The sequence below is a fragment of the Pyxicephalus adspersus genome, chromosome 4 (assembly GCF_032062135.1).
Source record: "Pyxicephalus adspersus chromosome 4, UCB_Pads_2.0, whole genome shotgun sequence".
Lineage (NCBI taxonomy): Eukaryota > Metazoa > Chordata > Amphibia > Anura > Pyxicephalidae > Pyxicephalus > Pyxicephalus adspersus.
Window position 1 is genome coordinate 48,332,178 of NC_092861.1, and position 22,809 is coordinate 48,354,986.

Here is a 22,809-nt window from a genome sequence, read left to right on the forward strand (position 1 = left end):
ATTTTAGTTGGCTAAAGCCACAGTACTAGACAAGATAAAACTGGAGCTTAATGGCAAATCACATCAGTTCTATGTCCACGGATGAAAATAATAAAGCTTTCCAAGAACAAAAAAACATACCCATTGTCCAATCATAGAGGACGAGGCTGCTTTGCTGCGTCTGGTACTGCATTGAGCCTGTGCAAGGAACAATAAAATCCCAAAACTATCAAGTTTTGAGTTTTTGAGTTTGAGTTTTTCGAGTTAATTTATAATGCCCAATGTTCTGTGTCAGTTGTAGGTCCTGGATTCCTCAAGAGTACAATAACCCACAACAGACAGCCTACTATGGGACTTGATTTGTATATTATTGAATATCAATAGAAAGAACTATATTTTGCAGTCTTGAAAATGCACTCTTCAAAATTGACACAACTCGACCAGTAATCTCAGGAAGAGTGGGAAAAATACCCGTTGACAGGCACGGAAGCCTCACTAAGAATTTCTTGTTCCAGTCATTGCCACAAAAGGTTGTGCAACATTCAGTGAAGGAGCTCATATGTTTTGTTCATTATATTGTTAACTGTGTTATTGATAGAAGCCAATAATTTATCAGATTTAAAATTGGTCCAGAGACAATAGTGGGCTTTTCTTTTTTCCCCCAAGAAGGGATACCAACAAATTTGTCCATATTTGTAATTCCTTACTGTTTCCCTAGCATAAGAATTTGTGACAAAATATGGATATTAGTTTAAATGGACGTGATGTTATAATACATTATGAATAAAAATTATTTTGGGATTAAACACAGTTTGCTAGCAAATATCCTAAGCATTTGTTGTAGTTAAACAGTTAAAAAAACAAAAAAAAACAACTTACCACCATCATTCGTCTCTGTTCTGATTTGCAAAGCAACAAAGATATATGGTTTCTGTCTAGTTGTCATAACAAAAGAAAGTGTTCCTGCCTGTAGCACCAATATTCTCATGATGTAACTTTACCTGCCTGCACCTCACCTGCTAAATTCCACTGTAACATCTTCTGAGTGGGAGGGCTTTGTTCCTGGGCGATGGTTTTGAAACTTCTGTTTAGGGGTATACCAGTGAGACTGGAATTAGGGACATCAATACATGGGAAAAAACATCAATACTGCCCCAAACATTCAACAAATTACTTGAATGAAAATATCTGCCTGCAAGTAGATGAGTACGTACAACATCCACATGGCAAAAATATGACAATCATGAACTTGTGCAGAGAAAGTTTGCCCTCTGCATATTAGTAGCTGTGCCCTACGGTTCTGGTTTAAATTACATTTACATAAATTACATAAATGACTGCTTGCAGAACAGTTAAAATACTACATCTAAATGTGAAAGAGCACAGTCTATATTGTGCAAAAAAAATTCTTTAAAAAATAACATTGCTTTAGTTCTCTCCTGATGTCTCTATGATGCTAATGTTTTGCAAAGCAAAGTCTTGGTTGCTAACTGGGAATTTTTTATGTCCTACCCAGATTGTGTGCCAGAGCTAAAACTTCTTTAGAATATGTATCTCTAACACATGATTTCCTAGGGTTTCCTGTCTCAGGTAGAGGGTTAAAAAAACTTTCCAGAGTACACCCTCTGCCCCAGGACAGAAAAAGAGGGGCATAAAGTAACTGATACTTAACTACTAAAATAATGACAGAAACCCCTCAGTAATTGACTTGCTTGCATTTGAGCAACCTATATGCATGGTGCCCCTTAGAATCTACATCTACTGTGATACCAGTGTAAAGTGAAAATTGAGCTCATGCCTTCCATTAAACAGTACACACAGTGAGAAAAAAATTGAACATTAACTAACAACATATAAACTTGCCAATATTTCTTTGTATCCCCCACTTCTCTATTCAAGTGGTGTCAGCATACAACTGGCACAAACATTTCGTAAGCCCTAACTCCTAGTTGCAATTTAATTATGGAAAAGCTTTAAAAACAATTTACAGGTTATATGCTTGGCAGGACAAATGCAATTTGACAGCATTGGGATAGTTTACCCTTTAGCAGAAAAAAGGCCTATTATCACAAAGAGAATGTTTAGAATACGCTTCTGTTACTCTACTCCCTACTCAAGAAACTGAAATGAGAAAAATAGGCCTCTTCAAACAAATGCTAATAATATATACAATAGCATTAGATCATTTTCACACTGTCAGAAAAGACTATAAAACTTACACAGCAGTACAAAGAAGTACAGTGATCTCCAGATCTATGCTATCTCTGCTAAATGTAAAGCTGAAGCAAACAGTTGCATGCTGCTAACTTACATAGATAAATTACCACAAAAATGAAAACAAAATGTTATGTACTGCCTAATAAGAGGAAACATTTTATGAATATGTTACAAAACAGTGACAAAATCCCTAGATCATGTTGATAGGTCAAACACAATCACCACCAGTAAACACTCCAAAGCAGGGACATTGTGTAGCTGAAAACATGGAAAACTGGTTCAAGAAAGCATGGCTAGAAGCAGAAAGTGGAAGTCCCAATTTTTCTAATAAATTGTTGTTTTAAAGCCAAATACCAGGCCAAACACAACTGCAAATCTTTTGGAAGGTAAAGCGGTTTATGTATCAGTATTTTAAATGTATATTTAGCAATATGCCTACAGTTCAGTCTAAAATGTACTCTATAATCATTCAGTTGATCTTTGGCTATATCATATATTTATATATATATAATAAGCTAACTAACCCTCAGCAGTCAGATCTTCCACCTCAGTGTCTTCCAGCTCAGAGTTGTCAGGAAGTTTAGCTGTGCTCTGAATGTCAGACTCCATATCAGCTATATCCATTATCTGCTCATCCAATGGCAACTGGCCTTTGGCAGGTTCCTCCACCAGGAGGGAAGACCGATTAACCTACAAAATGAGTGACATTTTGTTCTAAACACATTTTGAGAACATTACATCAAAAATTGTCAAAAATATATGATGAGATGTGTGTAATGAGCTGACAGTTCAATTACAGTATTTATTGTTTCAAGCAATAAAAACTGTAAAAACTACATGGAAAGCAGTACATCACAAGAATCATTTTTTTTTAAATGTATTAAGTAAACTTAGTGAGGTACAAAGAGCATATACAAGATTGCAAAGCCATAAAATTATACACACAGTATGAAGCAAATCAGAGAAAGGTGCATAATGAACCCGTCCACATTTCCAAAATTGGTAACATTATAACAATCTACAAATACTGTAAACAGAATGTTAAATAGTTTAATGGAGATCTACATATTTGTATACATTAATAATTGTAAAAGGATAGAAGAAACAAAAGGATAAAGAGTGGAGACCAATGTGTAGAGGAAAGGGCAAAAGGGGGGAGAGGCAAAGGAAGGGAATGGGCTTATGTAAGAGTGACAGAACTCAGTCACTTGGTTGACTAGAGTTAATATCAGCAGTGAGAGTGTCCGAGTATTCCTTGGAGGGCACAAATATTGTCCAGTAAAACCATCTGGCCCAAATGGCCTCATCAGTCCAATGCAGGAAAGAGGTCAAGCCCTCCATGAGCTGGATGTCAATAATTCTGGCAAACCGCTGGGTTATCATTGGTGGCACCTGTCGCGCCAGGGAGCTGGGATGCATGCCCTTGCCTCTTCAATCAATCAATAAGTAAAGGTTTGCGATAAACAGATAAATTAAAATTGTTAAGATGTAGGAAGAAAGAACCCAGAATAAAGGGTACAGAGAAATTAGAAAATGTTTGTGAAATATGATGTACACATCTCCAAAAAGCTTGTATCATCGAACATTCCTGAAAGATATGCAAAAGCATTCCTTGAGCAAAGCCAAATCTGCACTAACTCTCAGGCAACATGAGTTTAACATATGAAGGAAAGATAGGACTCAATACGATCACGTGAGGAGCTTAAAACCAAGTTTCTGATAGGTCATACTTATTGAAAATTTAGTGGCCAAGGTAAGAATGGAAAAAACCTGCTCTTGGGTGAAGTGCCTGTCCCAATCTTTTTCCCATTTTGAGATACTTGCAAAAACAAAATCAGGGACTGGGGAAATCAACTCTAAGTACAACCGTGAAACAGTATGGACCCTGGTCCATACAGAGTTTTTTCAAAGAAAGTTAAAGTACACCTAAAACTGGTAGGGGCAGTAAGTAGAGGAAATGGAGAAGTTGAATGGTTTTTCAAAAGCCTAAGGGCAAATAGATTGGGTCAGAACACATCTCTGCTAAGGTAGGCCAGGTCAAAAGGTGAGTAAAAATAACATATTCTAGATACACCCTGTCTGTGAAGATCTTTAAACTGAGTTCAGGACAAAAAGAGGTATTCCCCAGAACTGGCAATAAGGGAGAAGATTGGGGTAAGACCTGGTCTTGGCTACACTGCCAGAAAAGACACAAAGGGTAGCACCAAAAGTTGGGTGGGAGCATAAATAGGAAGGTACTGGTACTGGGCACTAAGGTAACATTGACAGGGATGCTGGAGAAGCACTATAGCTTCCAAGCTGCATGTCCACATCATTGAACTATTCATCGGAATCAAATATTTTGATGCAGCAAACATACTAGTTTGAAGGTGCGTAAAGCAAAAAGTTTTCTATATACAGAATTCTATTTATTTGCACTATATTTTTGTATTCATGGAAGATGGTTTTATGCACCATGCATTGTATGGTATGTGTAAAAGCTAACATGAGGCCATACTTACAGGAAATGGTTCTAGGCCTTCCTGAATGACAAATCCTTCAATGACATGAGTTAGGATCTGCGGCTTCACTATGGCTTGGGGAAGCTTGTTTTCCAGACCTGGAATGCTGTTAGGTTTCTGTGTACTATTGCTTCTTGTAGTTGCAGCTGGTAAAAGAAGAGGAGGTGCTGGTATGGAGACATATGCGGAGTCTGAAGGTGACTTTATTACTGAGGCACTCACTGAAGATACCGCACTTGGGAGACCTAAAAAAAAATCAACCATGAACTGTTGCAAATTTAATTATTTATTCTACTGCCAACAAGCATTGAAAGAATACACATTGTAAGGTCACTGATCGTTTAAACATGTAAACATCTTCCTGGGTAATTATTTTTTTAACCTTAATAAAATTCACTGAGCATATCAATAGTTTTACCTGTGTTATGTGTGTGATAGTTAGGCAGAGTTTGACATTTTAACATGGATATCTAATTATTAAGGTATAATATGTCAGATATAAAATGTCAGTAAGTCTGTAAAACTCAAACATTTTACAGTTGATTTTTGATATTTTAAAACCTAAACAATTACATTTTATCACTTTGGTCTATATTTCACTCTGCTAAGATACTGTGTTATTGTGAGCAACCAACAACTTCAATCAGTTGATCCCTAGATATGCAAGAACACTGCTCTGGACGCTAATTTTTTACCTTGCAAGATATGATCTACGGGAAGCTCTTCTCCACTTCCTACGGGAAGTGCTGGGGGAGAGAGTGTTGGAGGAGTAGGGGTCCGTGTAATGACGCGAACACAGTCTTGCTGCACCACTGGTACTTCATCTGAGCAAATATTCTCCATTTGATAAACCTTCATGGAGGAAAAATTTATGTACAAATTATAGAAATACTAGGATATTGACTGAAACATTCATTTCTGAACTCTGGTTTCTTTTGTTACAGTGCAGTTAATCAAACATACCCATTAACATAAAATCAATGTCTGCCCAGGGTTCTCCCTCGAGAAATAGGGCACACAAATGACACATATCTGAATAACACTATGAAATTAAACAGGCGGCCTGTCCAATCCAGGCAGCTAGCAGTTCAAATGCTCCATTTACTCTGGATGTTGTTTAATAGAGACAAGTAAGATGGAAATCCACAAAAATCCCAGTAGTTTTTTACATGTTATTCTACATCTATGTATTATTTGTGATATTAGCAATCTGTACATACAGTATAAATGTTTATTTAGTTAGTTCAACTTTCCATTACCAAAGTATACTATACAAAAAAGCCCAAAGATAGAATCTGCACTCATTTGACTGAATCTCACTTTGTTAAAAAGTCTTCAAATAATAGTGAAAAATACTGCATTCTGGGATCTGTGTGTGGGGTTAATTCCTGTAATCAAAGTATTTTTCTCCACATTTACATGCAAAGCAAGCTGTGCAGAAAAAGTGACAGTTCGTACAAACTATTTATTACTACCCTGGATGCTTACAGTGTTTTTCATCTTTTTAATGTTGCTTGCTCGTGTAAAGTAAAATTGGGATTTTATTTGTTAGTTACCTAATAAAATCAATATAAAACACATGTTTATCTAAGAGTACTCTGTCCACAAATTAACTATGTTACTATGTAATTTCACTGCAAAATAAACAGTGTTGTCCTGTTTTATAAATAAAAAATAACCTCCCAGCAGGATCAACAGGTAATAAACCATGTTACAGGGGGACATCCCAATAATCTGCTGTGCTAATGCTAGTAGGACTACAACATAAACAATTTTTATTCTGCCCAGCTTTCCACCATAAGAATCACACTGGAAGCTTACCACTGGTGGCTCCACTTGTGCTGGTGGTATGTGAAGGTTAACTGCAACAGTCTGAGGTGGGGGAAGTGTCTGGAATGGCAGCTGAACAAGTGCTTCTGCTGCAGGAAGTTCTTCTTCAGTGAGCAAAGCATTCTGCACCAGAACTTGGCCTGGGGTTAACATCTCGGGCTGCACAGATATTGCTTGCATAGATTGGATTGGCAAGGCTTGCAGCTGGGCAGAAGGGGACGTGGGTAAATTAGGAGGTGATGTCGATGATTGAGGAACAGTTTGGAGTGATGACTGACTGGTTGGTGTTATAGGTGACAATAATGGCGGGCCAGCTGCTGCAACAGTTTGTTGATGTGATGATCCAGGCTGGTTTCCTGGGGTTACGGCAGATGGAGTATAGGTAGGAAGAGCCATTGGGGATGCTGAATGCAGTGTGGTCTGTATGAGATGTGAATTTTCTCTAGATGGTAGAGATGATTGCACAAGAAGCGGTGGCTGTGGATGAATAATGGCCTGCGGGTGGATAATGATAGTGGGTGACTGACATGGAGACTGTGCTGGTGCTGGAGACACTACCACAGACTGCTGGGCGGACTGTGACAGAGTGGGCGATGGAGGAGGAGGAGGAGTTGGTTCAGGAGTATTGAGATGTGAATGAGCGCTGCTGGGAAGTGGTAGAAATGATGGGCTCTGCATTGGCACACAGTGCTGGGATGTTGGAGACTCTAATGTTGGGTTATGTAATGTAATAGTCTGAATCTGATGTCGATGCTGTATCTGCTGCTGCTGTTGCAATATCATTTGATGATGCGGTAGCTTTGGTGGATCTGGGTGTAGATGGATAGCGGGGTGCTTAGTTAGAGAATGTGGCTGAACTGAAGAATATGATACTGCAAAACAAAAACAAATGAAAGCACACTCCAAATAAACACCTTTTATAAAGAAAAGGGAAGACAAGCCTTACTGTGTTAGCATTTTAACTAAAAACTAACCCACATGAGTATCTGAATAATTTAGGCTTTAATATGTAGAAAAAAAGCATTTTAATTATTACCATAATAAACTTTCCTAATTGCAAAACATGACATTCCTAAGATATTAGTGTGCCTTGCCAAAGGTCCAACTGTATGTTACTACTGGCAAGAGCCTTGTTCTATATCTGCTGACTTAACTGTTACTGCTGCCAACAAAAACCTGACAAAAGCATGTGTAAAGACTTTCAAGTTGAACAACAGATATCAGCACTAGAAGAATTCACAGAAATATGGTTGGCCAACAAACAAAAGAAAGACAGGCCAGGTATTTTGAAGCTGGCCCGATGTGCAGTTTTGAATAATTCCTAACATATAAATACAGTTTATTAACACAGCAGCCTTGGTAGAAGCTTTTAACAAACTAAATGAAAATCACACAATATGCAGTTGGATCACCTATATGTATACTGTTTTACCTGCCAAAAGATTGTAATACTGTAAAGCCAGCTTTCTGACTTCCACAATGGGCAGCCAAACAGATTAAGAAATTTAGCTTTCTAACTCTCCAATTCCATACTGGTAGAAAAATTGGCCTTAAACTATGTTAGGGACATTACATTGTAAGCTCATCTGAGGAACATTTGCTGACATGACTATGAACTATGTAAAGTGCTGTATAACATGCCGTTATGTTATATATAGGATAACAATAATTTTAAAAATAACCATCAATGCCTCTTTCTAGTGACTGCTCAGTATAAGCGGACGTAGGAAGGAGTAGTGCTAAAACCAATGTGCAATTTTCCAAAAGTAAGCTTTCAAATCTTTGTATAATCTGTGTATTAGTATTTGAACATCAAAGAGAAATCTATCTATTGCCATTTATCTGTACATAAGAACTGTCATAGGCAGTGCTTATCTGCAATGTGTCATTTTTTACATAAAATTACCTTGGTCCTTTTAGCAGAACAATTCTTGTTGATGCGCCAGTTCTATTTTTGCATTAAAAAAAGAACAAGCTCCTATTTTTTCCTTTCAGACTTGAAGCAAAAAGTTTACCCAGTAACAAACCCAACAGCAGGAGTTCATTTGTATAGGACCATTAGAGGAAGGGACAAAGACGGGCACAGTAATTTTATCTAATAAATGGCACATCCCAGACATGGGGTGTTACTGACTTTTTTACAGGTGGGGGGCAATGGCCATTGCCTGTAACAGTGAGGTAAGTCAGGGGGATAGGAAATCGGGGAAAATCTTCCCAAAGAGAACTCAAGGTTTTATTTGGATTTAGGCTTTAAGTTCCATGAAAACATTTGGGTAAAGGCCTGCTATCAATTGGGGAGGGGAACCTGTACAAAAATGTAATTTGCTATTTAAAATACAACAATGGCTTTCAATTAAAATTTGGAGAGTATGCTCAAACCCTGCTAACCCTCATCTTGTTGTTTTGGTGGATGTAATGCAACACATGGAATGACAAAATATGCTTCTTAAAGTCGTTGTTTGGTGACAACTGCTAATAATGTAAGACAAAAGCCATCAGTGCCAACATCAAATAATTTCTGTTTTCACCCTTTCTGTTCTCTTCAGGCTTATGAAGCCTAGAACACATATATTGACTATATATCTATTTTTAATAATTCACATTTTACTGTACATCAGTTTCAGAAAATTTCAGTTTACTGGAAAACATACCTGGAGCTATCAGCTGATGTAAGCTTGCTGTGCGTGTTACCGCTGTACAACGAGACTCTGAAGCAGGGCTTTCTCCTTTACGCATTGTCTCAGTAGAATCAGCATGCAGAGCTTTGGAACTGGTTACAGTAGTTTTGTGACACATAGCCAGTGGTTGGTCTTGGTTACTAATTTTTGGTGGACTGCTTTGTGGACATGATATTTCCAGTATTGGTGGGCTTCGTAGTGTTAAATTCTGTACCTAAACAAAGGGTGAATTTATTTTCCTATGAGAATATAAAAACATTTTTCTACTAAAAGCAGATCAAACATTTGCATGCAAAGACCATAACAGCCTGAAACCAACTGACAATATGAGATAAAAAATGTTACATGATAAAGCATATCCAAACCCAAGAATAAAAAAGGTATAATTTTGCTGCAGCTTTCCAGTCCTCAGATGTGATATTTATTAATATCCATATTTACATATGTAACCACTGACTTCAATGTCTCTTTGAAAAGAAAAGCCTGTCGTGGTACCTGGGGCAGATGATATGACACCTTAATATGCAACTTTTATGGTAAAAATTATGGTTTGTAAGGTTGCAGTATAGTAGCTGAGGGTTCATTTGAAAGTACATTTAAAAGGGTGTTGAAGGTTCATTAGAGTTTGGCTGGATTTCGGTCAACACATTCACTGTAATTTGCAGGCGTGTTCTAATTGTTGGCATTCAAAAGAGCTTAATGTTCTACAGGTGAAATATGTCGAAAATTTCTGAAAGAAAATTGGCAATATCATTTGGAAAATAATATTTGGGAAAGCCCCCAGTTTGGTTCTTAGCCAAGCTCATACGTTGATATATGTGCAGATTGTACATACAGACTAGAACCTTTTTACATATCTCATACATCCCTAAAATTGCTTTTGAACAGACTTTTGAACTTACTGAGGATGGCCCATAAGACTCTGTATTTCTTTCTATATATGTAATAGTTTAATATTCTTGATTGGGTATGTTCTGTTTCCTTCACAGACTCTGTGACTACCGGGTGCCTTATTTTTTTTCATCAAGAGTCAGGGGTGGGGGGTATATATTCACTCTACTAGGGCTCTCCGTGACAGGGACTTTTTGTTTCCCTTGTTGATCACCCAGCTTCACTGTTAAAAGTGTATCCTCTCCAGCCTTGGGGAACTTTAGTAAATCAGGCCCACTGTCTTACATAAGGAGGTTTTACACAAGGATGTTAATCTACCTAAGGCTGTTCATATTTTTGATGTATTGTTAATGCAACATCTATAACGCCTGATCTTAAATACTTTCTTAGCGGATCGTATAGGACACTGGAGGTCTTCCATCATCAATCTTGACTACTTTAAATTGAATCATGATTAATGGATAACTCACCTACACTACCAATGATTTCCTTAAGACTTTCCACAAAACTTAGGACCTGTGAATTGCATACCAATTTAAATATCTAATTATTTTCCATTTGGGATCATTTTTTCTCCTCCCTTTTCCTGTCCTGGACATGTTTCCTTTCAGTTTCTTAATATTTTTCTCTCCTACTTCTGGTATACCAGACATATTGACATTTTTTTATTGTATAATCTAATATTGAGAGTGATCAAACTTAATTATTACATTCCACCAAGTTAGCGTTACGGTTTCCAGTTTGTTGTCAAAGGGCATTTTTTGTGTTGAATTTGCATATATTTTATTAGATTGATAAGTTCTTGTTACCTTCTGTTTTTGTAAAACTTGTTTATTAAAAAGACTGAAATATAAATTCCCCTCAATTTTCTCTGTGTGAAAATGGTGTCCAAGACTATTAGAGGTGTGAATATTTCCAAGAACAACATATAAATGTGGATCTAACCCTTCCCTACAACTAAAAAAAATATATGTTGTGTTCTCACTGGTTGTTTTGTTGGGTTGATGCATTTAGGATTTGGCAATCTATTTATTAAATCTGTTTTAAAACTTGAAACCAAAGAAACCCAAATAAACCGGTAACACCAGATTATATTAATTAAACCTTTGGCAGAATAATTCACAAACAGCTTCTCACTTTCTTTAGGAAAAATAAGATAAAACTTTTACTGAAGGAGCTAAAGGACTGTTGGTCCCAGGCCAAGTGATAAATTCTGGAAAGCTATTTAGGTTTTATGAAAATATGAATATTATTCAATGCATTAAAATAAAAATCATATTATGCATGCAATATAGTTTGTAAAATAGTTTCTGCACCAAAACATTTAGAGCTTTGCATATTTGAAACAATAGGAAAAAATGGGAAAATGAATACAAATGAAGCAAGGTCCATTACAACTTTATAAAACTATCTATCCAAAATATATTAATAAAACTGCATTAAAATATTTCATATATAATACCTAGATCAATAATCTCTAGTATGTGCATAATCTCATACATATCTACATGAAAATATTGTTTAAATTATTTCCTCTTCTTTTCTGACTGGCTCAGAGTTGTTTCCTTTTCTCTTAAGAATAAAAATCTGCATAATCAGGAGTAATTTAAATCTTGCACTGTGTTCACTGGGGGGAATAACATTTTGTAGATACACAAAATGTAAATGCTGCAAACAAAAACAAAAATTAAACTCAAACATTTCTACTTCTCAAAAAAAATAAATTTAAATAAATCTGCTGATGAGAGCTGTAATGGGCCTGATTTGTTAAAGCTCTCCAAGACTGGAGAAGATAAACTATCATGGGATAACTTGGGTGATGTAGCAAACCTAAAATGGATGTCTTAAAAATAATTTGCTATTAGTTGGCACATTTTTACAGCCTGCACCAGATGCACTCTAGTTGCACTGGATCACCACGTTTTCCCAAGATACTTTATCTTCACTAGTCTTGGAATCTTCACTAGTCTTTATCTTCACTAGTCTTGGAATTAGGCCCAATGTGTGGGGTAGTCAGTCTTTAGAGAGTAAATGATGACTGATCAAGCAGCTCACCTGAGTAGATGATGACTGACAAGATGTTGAAGATGTTGATGATGAAATCACTGGAATGTCAGACTGCACAGCTGCAACTGTGGCAGCAGGAGTAAAAATGAGCTGTAAGCAATAAATAAACAAGAATAAAAAAAGATAATATAACACCGAAAACTGTTTACCCAAGGCAATATTCCTGCACAACATTTTTCTGTTCTGAACACAAAATGCTGCATAGGTATCAATGCAACCATTTAGTACACTGCTAACAATTTATATGTCTGTCATATGTTTGACAGGTGGGCCATGGCTCTGGCCGGTGCACCCCCCAGTGGGGTCACGCATGCGCGGTCCGGAGTCTGTGCTTTTAGTGGTTCGTGCACTCCAAAAGGTTGGGGACCACTCTTGTAGGCAATAGTAACCAGGCAATGTCTACAAGAACAAAGTATACAGAAATGGTTTCAGAAACTTGCATTTTTTTGTTAAGTAATGGCATGGTTAGGAGTCTTTCAGATATATATTACTGCTTTTGCCGATTCACCACAAAACTGTAAGGTAGTCACAGCATCAGGGGGTTAGAGGAAATCTTTTGGGGACACCTGCTTTAGTGAAAGCTGTGTCATAGGGAAATTTCCTTTTTTTTTTCTTGTTGTGTCTCTGTAACAGGATATAAGGGAAAAACTCCCAAATGGCTCCTATATAGTTAAAACTAAATCTGACCACTTTAACCATTCCCCATAATAGAAAGTATTTACAACCAATAGTGGGTGCTTGCCTTCTTTGACACTGAATAGGACAATATATTTACTATACATCAAAAATCATACAAGCCACAAGATAATATTATACTTGTCCATTTTCTAAAGTTTCTGAATAAGAATGGTTTCTTCTTCATTGCGAATCCTAAATTTACAGAACAATGACTTCCACATATTAGTATGAGGTAACACAGCTTTAACATGTCACACTCATTCAGTATTCTCCCTAGAATTTTCTTTTAAGCTGGGTAGGAAGAAGCTTTAGACGGGTGGGGCCCCGGTTGTGATCCAGCTTTTCAGAAACTTTTCAGAAACTTTTAGACTATGGAAAGAAGCAAAATTTAAACATATATACTAGCCCAAGGACTGGTTAGTCTGATAAATCAGCAGTTACCATTATCAGTGGCAAAAATATGAATCTGAACATTAGACCGTGAAAGGACAATATCTAGTTGAAGCTTGAAGAAATCATGTGCAGACCCTCTCAAATAAGTGCAATAGGACTACAGCTCAATGTGCAGTAGTTAAATAGTGATGGAATTTGATTGGCTGTAAACTGAAAAAACACAAAATAAGTGGACTTGTGTGCAAATCAGTTAGGTTTTATGAAAAAAGACATTCACATAATAGAAGGTTATAGTGAAATCAGAAAGTGTAGTTAAATATACCACCTAAATGACACAATGGGCCTGATTTATTAAAGCTCTTCAAGACTGGAAAGGATACACTTTTATCAGTGAACCTGGGTGATCCAAAAAACCTGGTCCAGGATTGAAAACATTTGCTAACAAATGACTGTAAGAAATCCAGTTCAGGTTTGCTGGATCACCAGGTTCACTAGATGAAAGTGTATCCTCCCGAGCCTTGGAGAGCTTTAATAAATCAGGCCCAATGAAACCAAGATACAAACATCCTTGTTATCATGTATCACGATGCATTATTAATAAATTAATTCCAGTCAATAAGTCATGTGATCTCATTCACATATGTAGCTGGGGTAAAATTCAAGCTTTGTCAAAGAAGATAGATGACATCACAAAACTAGACAAAGACACTCACCATTTGAGCTCGCAGGTACATCTGAGCCTGGCTTGCACTTAGCGTAGGCGATGTACTTCCCAGTAACATTGTTTTTTGGGTGATACTGCTGCTTGTAGTACTAGATGTTTGTGATCGGCTTATGATTTGGGTAGGCGGAGGTGAAGACGATGGATTCAGCTATCAGAGGATGCAAAAACAGTTTAATTAGTTCAGTTGACCTTTGTAAAGTTTACATTATAAATGATGTGTAGAAAAACAGTGGATTGCTATTTGTGCTGCCCATGTGGTCTTTTCCTGTTAGATTATACATTTATTTGGGAAGTTGCCATTGATGCTTTATATATCTAACAATATCTAAAAAAAGACTTCAAAAGGAATTACTGTAAACTAACAACATTTACCCAACAGGCAAAATCCTAGATCTTTTTAAACCCTGGTTAGAACATGAAATTTCCATATTACAATATATGCATTTTAAAAACAAATGTTTAAAATACAATGGTACAACAGTTTTCACTTTTTGAAGGATTTTTGCAGCAGCTAGTAAAGCTGTCTCATTTGGGCCTAATTTTTTAAATCCCCTTTTAATTATACTGCTATTCATTTGTTAAACAAAAAAACCCCAAGGTAGATATACCAACTTCCTATTGGGCCCCATTACCTTACTTCGGGATCTATGATGAATACAAATATGGGATTCATTCCCGACTAAACAGGTTTTATTACTTGCCCTAGCTACAAAATTGCTAAGGAAAAAGTCATTATGAAAATGATGTCTATTTACATTTTCATACACAATTTACAAAACTTACACCCAGGAGTCACATATATTTACAATACATATTTAAATTGGACAAATGTATGAATTTTTTGTGAAAATATTTGTAAAACAGAACCCTGGATTTTTCTTTCTTTTTTACAGTGCTCTGATGGAAACCTGGCTGCAAAACTATTTTACACGTGTTACTGGCCCGTAAATTTTACCTATTAGTTGGGCTGAAGAAATGTGAAAATATATGTAAAACATAAGTTATTTTTATTTATAAAATGGTGTATTGTTGTGAAGAAGATTAGGAATAAATAACATTTAAATAAATGAGCCATGAGGTGTTTTTTTTGGTGTGAGATAAATATGATAGTATGCATACATTACTAAACATTGTAATATGGACCTTTTACTCCCCATCCAAATATACAAAAGCTTTGCTTCTGGTCTATAAATATTTACCTAATTTTTCAGCTTCTTTGGGATATGTTCAACTTATTACACAAATTACACAGCAATAAAATTAATTACATCAATTACCAAACAGTAAATGACAACAAGTTTTAGAAGATTACAAATAAAAATAGTTTAATATTGAGACGGTTGGATGACAATACATTTTAAAGGTCAATAATAACACTGGGAACAATAGATGTTCTGGCACTTACAGATGGCTGGGGGACACTTGATTGCTGGTGAGCTGAAGTGGGGGAAACAGACTGTCTGTCGCCAGACACACCTGCCTAGAAACAAGGACAAAAAATAATAAAACACTAACAAAAAACAAGAGGAATTACATATTGTACAGGACTATTATTGCCAGCAGGTTTTTAACACATAACCAGCTATAACACAATTTTAAAGGTAAAGTATAGTGTTTTTCACTGGGTGTATATTTTGAGGTATCAAATCATTTTTTTGTTATAAAAAGGCATTGATTATATGTATGATATTTAAGGGTGCTTACCCTTGCATTTCTTTTATATATCAACTGCACAGAAAGTGAATTGTTTTCAATGAGTTGTCCAACTCATAGACTTGTATTGCGAGGAGAAGCAGTAATCCAGAAACATTGGGGCTGTATTGCAAAGTATCAGAGCCCAAGAATGTTGTTAGCAAATATATCTGCCCCCATGAATATTTCTAATTAAAAATTATACATATTGTAGGAACTGTAGGTAAATAATGCAAGTGAATATCTTTACACATTCAAAAATATTTGCATAGACTGAACATTCCTTTTGACACTGGCTAACAACATACTGATGTATCAGTTTGATGAAAATGAAAGAATCTTTTTGTATGAAACTGGTAATATGTTACTCCACCAAAGTGTGACTTCAGCTTACCTTAGGGTGTTTCCACTCCTTGTGTTGCATTCTCCATGACATAAAAAAAATAAATCAGACAGGGAGAGTGGGACCTTCTCATAATGATCATGGCAAAAGAAAAGGTCTGGGAACTTCATTACAGAGATTTCTCGAATTCAAAATGAGTGGGTTTAATTCTCTAACATTTACCAAAACATATTTTGTAGAATCTCATATCATGTTAAACACATTCATTAAAAGATGTCTTACACATCTTTTGTTCCTGATAAATGTACTAATGAAGGATCCACAAAACCCCAAGTATGAGTCCTACAAACAAACAGAGCAATGCGATAAGTATTTTGTTTTTTATAATAAAAATGGCAATGCAGACTTGGGATTGGTAATATAATACGTCCACTTTATTTACAAATTGCTGTTCTTCCCAACAAAGTTTTACCATCATCTGAAGCCCACCATTCATATGTGGTGTAAGTACTTCATGCTAATCAATGCCACTACAAGTAGGACTTCACAACATTTTTTTAGCAAACAGAAAACATTTTTTAGCAAAACAGAGAACATGAACAGTTTTTTAATTATGTCTCCAATGAAATCTGCAGGGAAAAAACATTCCAGCTACATAAAACTGTAATTAAAACTCCACTGAAAATATAATGGAGTGAGGGGTTTTACCCTCACAAGTGTAACTGTTGAAATTAATAAAAGGAAAACTTAGCCCGGGAACTGTTTTTTACTGACAACCCAAAAATGTAATGCACTGTAGTGAGCTGCTGCAGCATCTAATGTTTCCTGTGTGGAGGTCACAGGGTGGAAGTGTGCATTTCTGTGTATGTGTGAAGTTTTAACAGGAATCTAAACATCGCAGTAGACCAGTAAGGGGAGAGGGGCCTAATAATCCTTAGGCCTTTTGCTATAACATGAATTCGTTTATTACTAGTTGGGGCGTTTTAATATTTTTTTTCTCTGTTCTCTTCTAGTATCACACTATCAGAGAAATCACAGAGCTTTCAGTCATCACAACACATACATGTCATTGGTTTGCCAGTGCACATACAGGTCTTCATGTTAGGGATATTTGATGAAGAATTTCACAGTATATTTTTCTGTAAATCTTTTATCACATTATGGGTTATTATTATCTATTTTGTTACTTTTGGCTAAAGTTCAAAAACAATCAGGTCCTGTGCATTTCACCATGCTACACAGCACTACATATCAGATCACAGGGAACACTGTGCTTCTGCCTTAAGTGAAGTCACATACTCCCATTCTAGTGCTGAGACTGGAACAGGGTTGTTCCAGCTTTGGTCTACCACTGTCTACCACTGCTGCAAAAATGAAGCACAGCCATAGGGTCTGATTTATTGAAGCTCTTCTAGACTTAAGAGGATACACTTTCATCAGTCATATGCTAATTGTTAGCAAATGTTTTTAGTCCTGGACCAGATTCATCCCAGGTTTGCTGTGTCACCCAGTTTCATTGATGCAAGTGTATCTTCTCCAGTCTTGGAGAGTGTCATGTTACACATGCATGGTTTGCTTTTCATTATGTGTGTCCCTTCTCTCTTTCCCTAGCTTCTGCTCAGTCTCTTGTCTCCTCCCCTCTTCTTCATTCTGTCATCTACCCTCATCTCAGTTGCATGCTCCTGTTAGCTGCTCAGATCAGTCACAAAACAAAAATTATATTACGCCAGGGTAAAAGGCAAATGCTAAATGATAAAATGTGTGGAAAATGCCAAAACAAAAAAAAACTCTCGGGGACTAAAAAATGCCTTAAATGGGAACTTAAGTGGTTAAACTGTACCTGCTGAACAGAGGCCAGACTCTGCAGCTGAGCACTGCTCAGGTGTTGCTGCTGCAAGGCTGCTGTTTGCAACATTAGATGCTGCTGTTGGGCTGCATACATCTGCTGAAGATACTGGGCTGCAGAGCTCGGAGGACGGTTTAATGCTTGCTGAATTACCTAAAAATGAAAATGAATACAAAGTCATAAACACAAATAAACCTAAACAGTGGATGTCTTTTCGTTTTGTCAGGCACTGCATTTCATAAACTATTGCCTTTCTATTCTTTCAGAAAGTACATTTATTCTACCAATGTTACAATTTTCTTTAATCTTTCTTTGAGTCTCATTGCTGTGATGTCTTCCAGCCTCCTTACACTTTCTCTCTATATGCATTCACTTTACTGTGGTTTAAACATCATTGCTCAGGGCAGGTTTCCTGTGACAAAAGTGAAACATGTACATCTCTGCAGTACGTGCATACTTCCTCAATATATTCCAATGACAACTTTTGCAATAAAAGTTGGATGTGACCTAGCCCTTCCACCTTTTGAACCTCCCTACTGGTCAATAGCATTTTATTTAATGACCAAGAAGTAGGCTTTTTAAGTTGAGTTTCAAAGCGTCATTAACAAGAAATGGTACTGTAAGACGTATTATGTATGTAATAACGTGTTACTGTAGAGCACTGGTATAAATGGGCCTATACCTTCTTATTAGGACATATATGTTGTAATTGTAGGTTTACGGTTTGGTTTGGGGCCTGTGACAAATTCAACCTGAACATCGGTCATTCTGTCTAAAATGAATAAAACCCAACATCCGCGATGTTTGGGGATCAGATTTGGTAAGCAGTTTGCTGTAAATATCATTGAGAAGTATTGCATGACTCACCTTGGTGGACTGTGATAGTGATGATATGTGCGCCCTCTTCTTCCTGATTTTGCCAAAGAAGGAAGAGGGTAAAAAGAATGCAAGAACAAGACCACCACTTGCTCAATTGGTGGCAAGGACCATTGTTGTGGGAGAGGACTTCAGTCCCACTGTTATCAGGGAACTTATTTGGAATCTTTAAGCCCCCTTTAATAAGGGGATCCCTAGATATCTGCTCCCTGGGAAACTAGTACAGTGGTAGTACCCCTAGTACACAGTACCCCTTACCCATTCCTAGAAATAGTTAAAGCAGCCCTAGAAATAATGGCACCACACTTGGGGAATGAAAAAATAGATTTTTTAACCAATAATAGGATCCAACAATATGTATAGAATGATCCATCCAGTGCCAGCAGCTTTAAATCCTGCATTGGCATAACTCTATATACTGACAGAACCTGCATCTGTCTGAATGAAGCACCTGTCATTCGTTCAGCTGGGGACAGCTGTCTTTGGCTGCCCTCTTGTGTGACTGGCTGAATAAAGAAAAAAAAAAAAGATGACGTGAACGTGACGGGAAAAAAAAGCTTTAAGGTTCAGTGAATCTGGAATGAAAACAGTGAGGACATGAAAAAACAGCTTAAGGCTCAGTTAATTTAGCTGGCTGAGAATACCAGTTGTCACAGTCTACCAGCCTAATTATCCATGCTCTTTGTAGTTTTAGTTGAATTTGCCCAGGTCATCAACCTCAATTGGATTCGAGTTTGGCAATGAATCAACCCAAACACTGGGGGCAATTCAGGCGAACTGTCAGCAAACCGAACAGGGGCAAACTGGACCAACACTTGTCTTTAAATCCTAATATATATTCCAATAAAGAACATATTTGTTTTTATTAATCATGATTGCTTTGATTTCCCATTTGGTGTACTATTTATTACATTTCACTTCAAAAGAAAAAGTGCTTCTGTGAACTGTTTATTCTCTGCCTACCTAAACTTCATTCATTTAACTCTCTTAATCCAAACATTGTTAAGTATTAATTACCTGATGTAGCAGTTGATTAAATGTTTCCTGACCTCTACATTTGATATTGTAGTATTTGGTGTATTCCCTTAATCTACAGCCAGGAAGCAGTAATCATCTTTTGAGGTTGCTAAAATTTGACAGCATTTATCAGAAATGTTTATTGGAAAGTAACCTTGTCCAAACAAAACTATTTTACTGATCCAAAATGGCTGTAGATATTCAACACTTACATTTACTCTGAATACATGGTTACCTACCAAATGCTGTAGTTCCTGCTTCCAACTTGTATGTCCTATAGTGTCATACAGGTTGATGGAAAGGACCACAGCATGTGGTAGGATGAAACATGGCCCTGATTTATTAAAGTTCTCCATGGCTGGAGAGAAAACACTTTCATCAGTGAAGCTGGGTGATCCAGCAAACCAGAAATGGATATGGTCCAAGATTGAAAACATTTGCTAACAAATAGCTAATGACTTTTAAGAAATCCATTCCAGGTTTGCTGGATTACCCAACTTCACAGATGAAAGTTTATCCTCTCCAGCCTCCCAGAACTTTAATAATTCAGGGCCATAGAGCCTGATTTATTAAAGCTCTCCAAGGCGGGCGAGGATACACTTTCATCAATGAAGCTGGGTGATCCAGCAAATCTGGAATGGATTTCTTAAAAGTAATTTGCTGTTTGTTAACAAATGTTTTCAATTCTAGATCAGATCTAGATTTCAGGTTTCATTTCAGGTTGGCTGGATCACCCAGCTTCACTGATGAAAGTGTATTCTCTACAGCCTTTGAAAGAGCCTTCTATTTACTACCAAACTAAACTATTGGGGACTCCTCCTCAAGTCATAGACACCCTATACCCTGTACTATAGTACATTAGTGATATTGTTAACTAATGTGTTTTAGGTATTTGGACTTGATTAAATTGTGCAGCATTTAGAGCCCTGTCTATATTCCTAGTGTTGACTCACAATAAAATGAAAATAGTCTGGAGTATATTTGCTTTAGTGATGTTGTTGTCAGCCTTACACTGGAACATAGTCACGTATGTCAGAGGAAGTAAACATAGAAACCTGAAATAATCCGGCTAAAGTTTTTAAACTATTAAAATGTTTACTTTAGAGGGCAAAAGGTTTTATTATAAGGAAGTCCAAAATCCCAACGTCAAATACCAGAAAAATCTAGCAAAAAGCTGTTACCACATAAAACTTTATAGCCCTAATTCAGACATAAACAGTGTGTTACTACAGTAAGGACATTAAAGAACTGAGGGCTGGAATGCAACCAACCAGAGGAATCTATGGTATTCTATGGTCTTTCTATATTCCCTGCAAACGTATGCCACAAATTTACCCTAAAGCACTGAGAAGTTTTAATACTTGTTCCCCTAGCAGTGAATTAACCCTTGCTCTTCAGGATTATGCCTGTTCACTATTTTATCAACTGCCATGTTTGGGAGCTGCTCTGACAACCGCAGTCCACTGAAATTTGAAACATGATTTCAACAGTGTCACCTTGATATTTCTTGATATAACATGATAATATTGTATATAAATATATAAATGATAAATTTACAAACAGAAATAAATAGTACACATGAGTATTACTTCTGTTTGTAAACATATCATTTTCACTTCACTTTGCTTGCTATCACAAGGGACAAAAAAGGAAGGGGGGCATGACACAGCACATTACCACCACTGTAGATGTGATCAGTGGCTTACAAATACTTAGATCACAACTTCATTTCAGCCAAGAACCAGTGATCAATTGGATACAGCTAGCTTCTTAATTAGAATATTGGTGAGTCATAAATAGTAGTTCCTGGACATGCCATTAATCTACATAGTGTGGTAAAAAAAATACCCCTCCAGGTGTACTTTGCACACTGCTTGGTTTCAAAAACTTATTGCAGATTTTTACATTTTTCTTTCCATGATGTCAGTGAGAACCTCAGCTTGCCCTGTCCCAATCTAGTACAGGTTGACAATCAAAAATCTGGCCACCTCAGGACCTGAGGTACACCAGATTTTCGAATATCCTGGATTTTTAAAAAAATTTCTATACTTCCCTCCATACACAGGCAGCCTTCCTCTGGCAGCACCCACAGACATCTGGCTCAGTTCCAGGGAGCAGGCAGCACGTCTCAATGTGTATTTAGTTTAGCAAGCATGTGTTTCTGCACAACAGTGTCAAAACATTAGTGGCCAAACAGTGTACTGCAGTCCCTGTATTAATTATGCGATCTGAAATTCATGCCAGGAAACTGAAGAAAACGGATTATCGCTGGCCGGATTTTCTAATGTCAACCTGTAATTGCAAAGATCCGACTTCATTACCAGTACCTGAGTAGTCCCATTGTTATAATAAGAAAGGGGCAGCCCTGTGATCCCTGTAGTCTTTAGAAATCTTTTAACTCCCCAATCATAAATATTGCAGGGAATACCTATAGACGAACTTAGAGCTCTCATACTGTGTACTATAGACACTTTTTTGTTTATTCATCTCTAAATAGCTAAAATGCCTTGGTAATCACTCATCATGTTTGCACCCAACATTACCCTTTTTGTAATGTGTTGAACTAAGTCTAGATATTAATAGACAAAATACAGTTTTTTACCTGATCTACACATAAACAACAATAGGTATTTCCATGCCTGTCTTTCTTAGAGAAATTATTTGTCACTATGGCTAGCTAAATCTCTTTTGACTGAGCTTGTCCAAGCAACAAAGTCTGATTTGCTAATATCACGTAGTTAATAAAACTATGAATTGATACATTCCCTTCCTGCTACACATGCTTATAAATTTTATCTCCTTCTGTTCTAAGATTTTTGTATTTAAAAATGGTAACAGCATATGCGAAGTTAAGGTTTCTTTTTCCAGTTTAGGAAAATCACACTGAACTACCGTAGTCCAGTTTATAAATCAGAGAAGAGATTTTCAGTTTGCACAGTGTAACTGCTCAAACTTTCCTCCATGGGGGACTCTCAATTCACATTTACTATAAAATAACCCTAATGACCTCACAAACTAAGCTACTACTGCATAAGAATTCTAGTAAACAACTAATACACATTGTAATTGTCTTCATA

General features: G+C 36.7%; 1 protein-coding gene across 8 annotated transcripts in view; it reads right to left on the bottom strand.

Annotated features, from left to right (window-relative positions):
• The window catches only part of PHC3 (polyhomeotic homolog 3), a 39,800-nt gene that overhangs the window by 14,403 nt on the left and 2,588 nt on the right, over nucleotides 1-22,809 (bottom strand). For 3 of the 8 annotated variants that reach the window (XM_072408086.1, XM_072408092.1, XM_072408089.1), the window contains exons 2-10: nucleotides 17,834-17,992; nucleotides 15,364-15,438; nucleotides 13,948-14,106; nucleotides 12,152-12,253; nucleotides 9,179-9,419; nucleotides 6,519-7,399; nucleotides 5,393-5,549; nucleotides 4,698-4,942; nucleotides 2,721-2,886 (exon numbers count right to left, since the gene is read on the bottom strand). In XM_072408086.1, the coding sequence (XP_072264187.1) occupies nucleotides 2,721-2,886; nucleotides 4,698-4,942; nucleotides 5,393-5,549; nucleotides 6,519-7,399; nucleotides 9,179-9,419; nucleotides 12,152-12,253; nucleotides 13,948-14,106; nucleotides 15,364-15,438; nucleotides 17,834-17,992 (2,185 nt within the window). Of the gene's footprint in view, nucleotides 1-51; nucleotides 1,064-2,720; nucleotides 2,887-4,697; nucleotides 4,943-5,392; nucleotides 5,550-6,518; nucleotides 7,400-9,178; nucleotides 9,420-12,151; nucleotides 12,254-13,947; nucleotides 14,107-15,363; nucleotides 15,439-16,044; nucleotides 16,076-17,833; nucleotides 17,993-18,706; nucleotides 18,750-22,809 lie in introns of those variants that run through there. The other 5 variants (XM_072408084.1, XM_072408085.1, XM_072408091.1 and 2 more) reach the window with 4 other exon arrangements.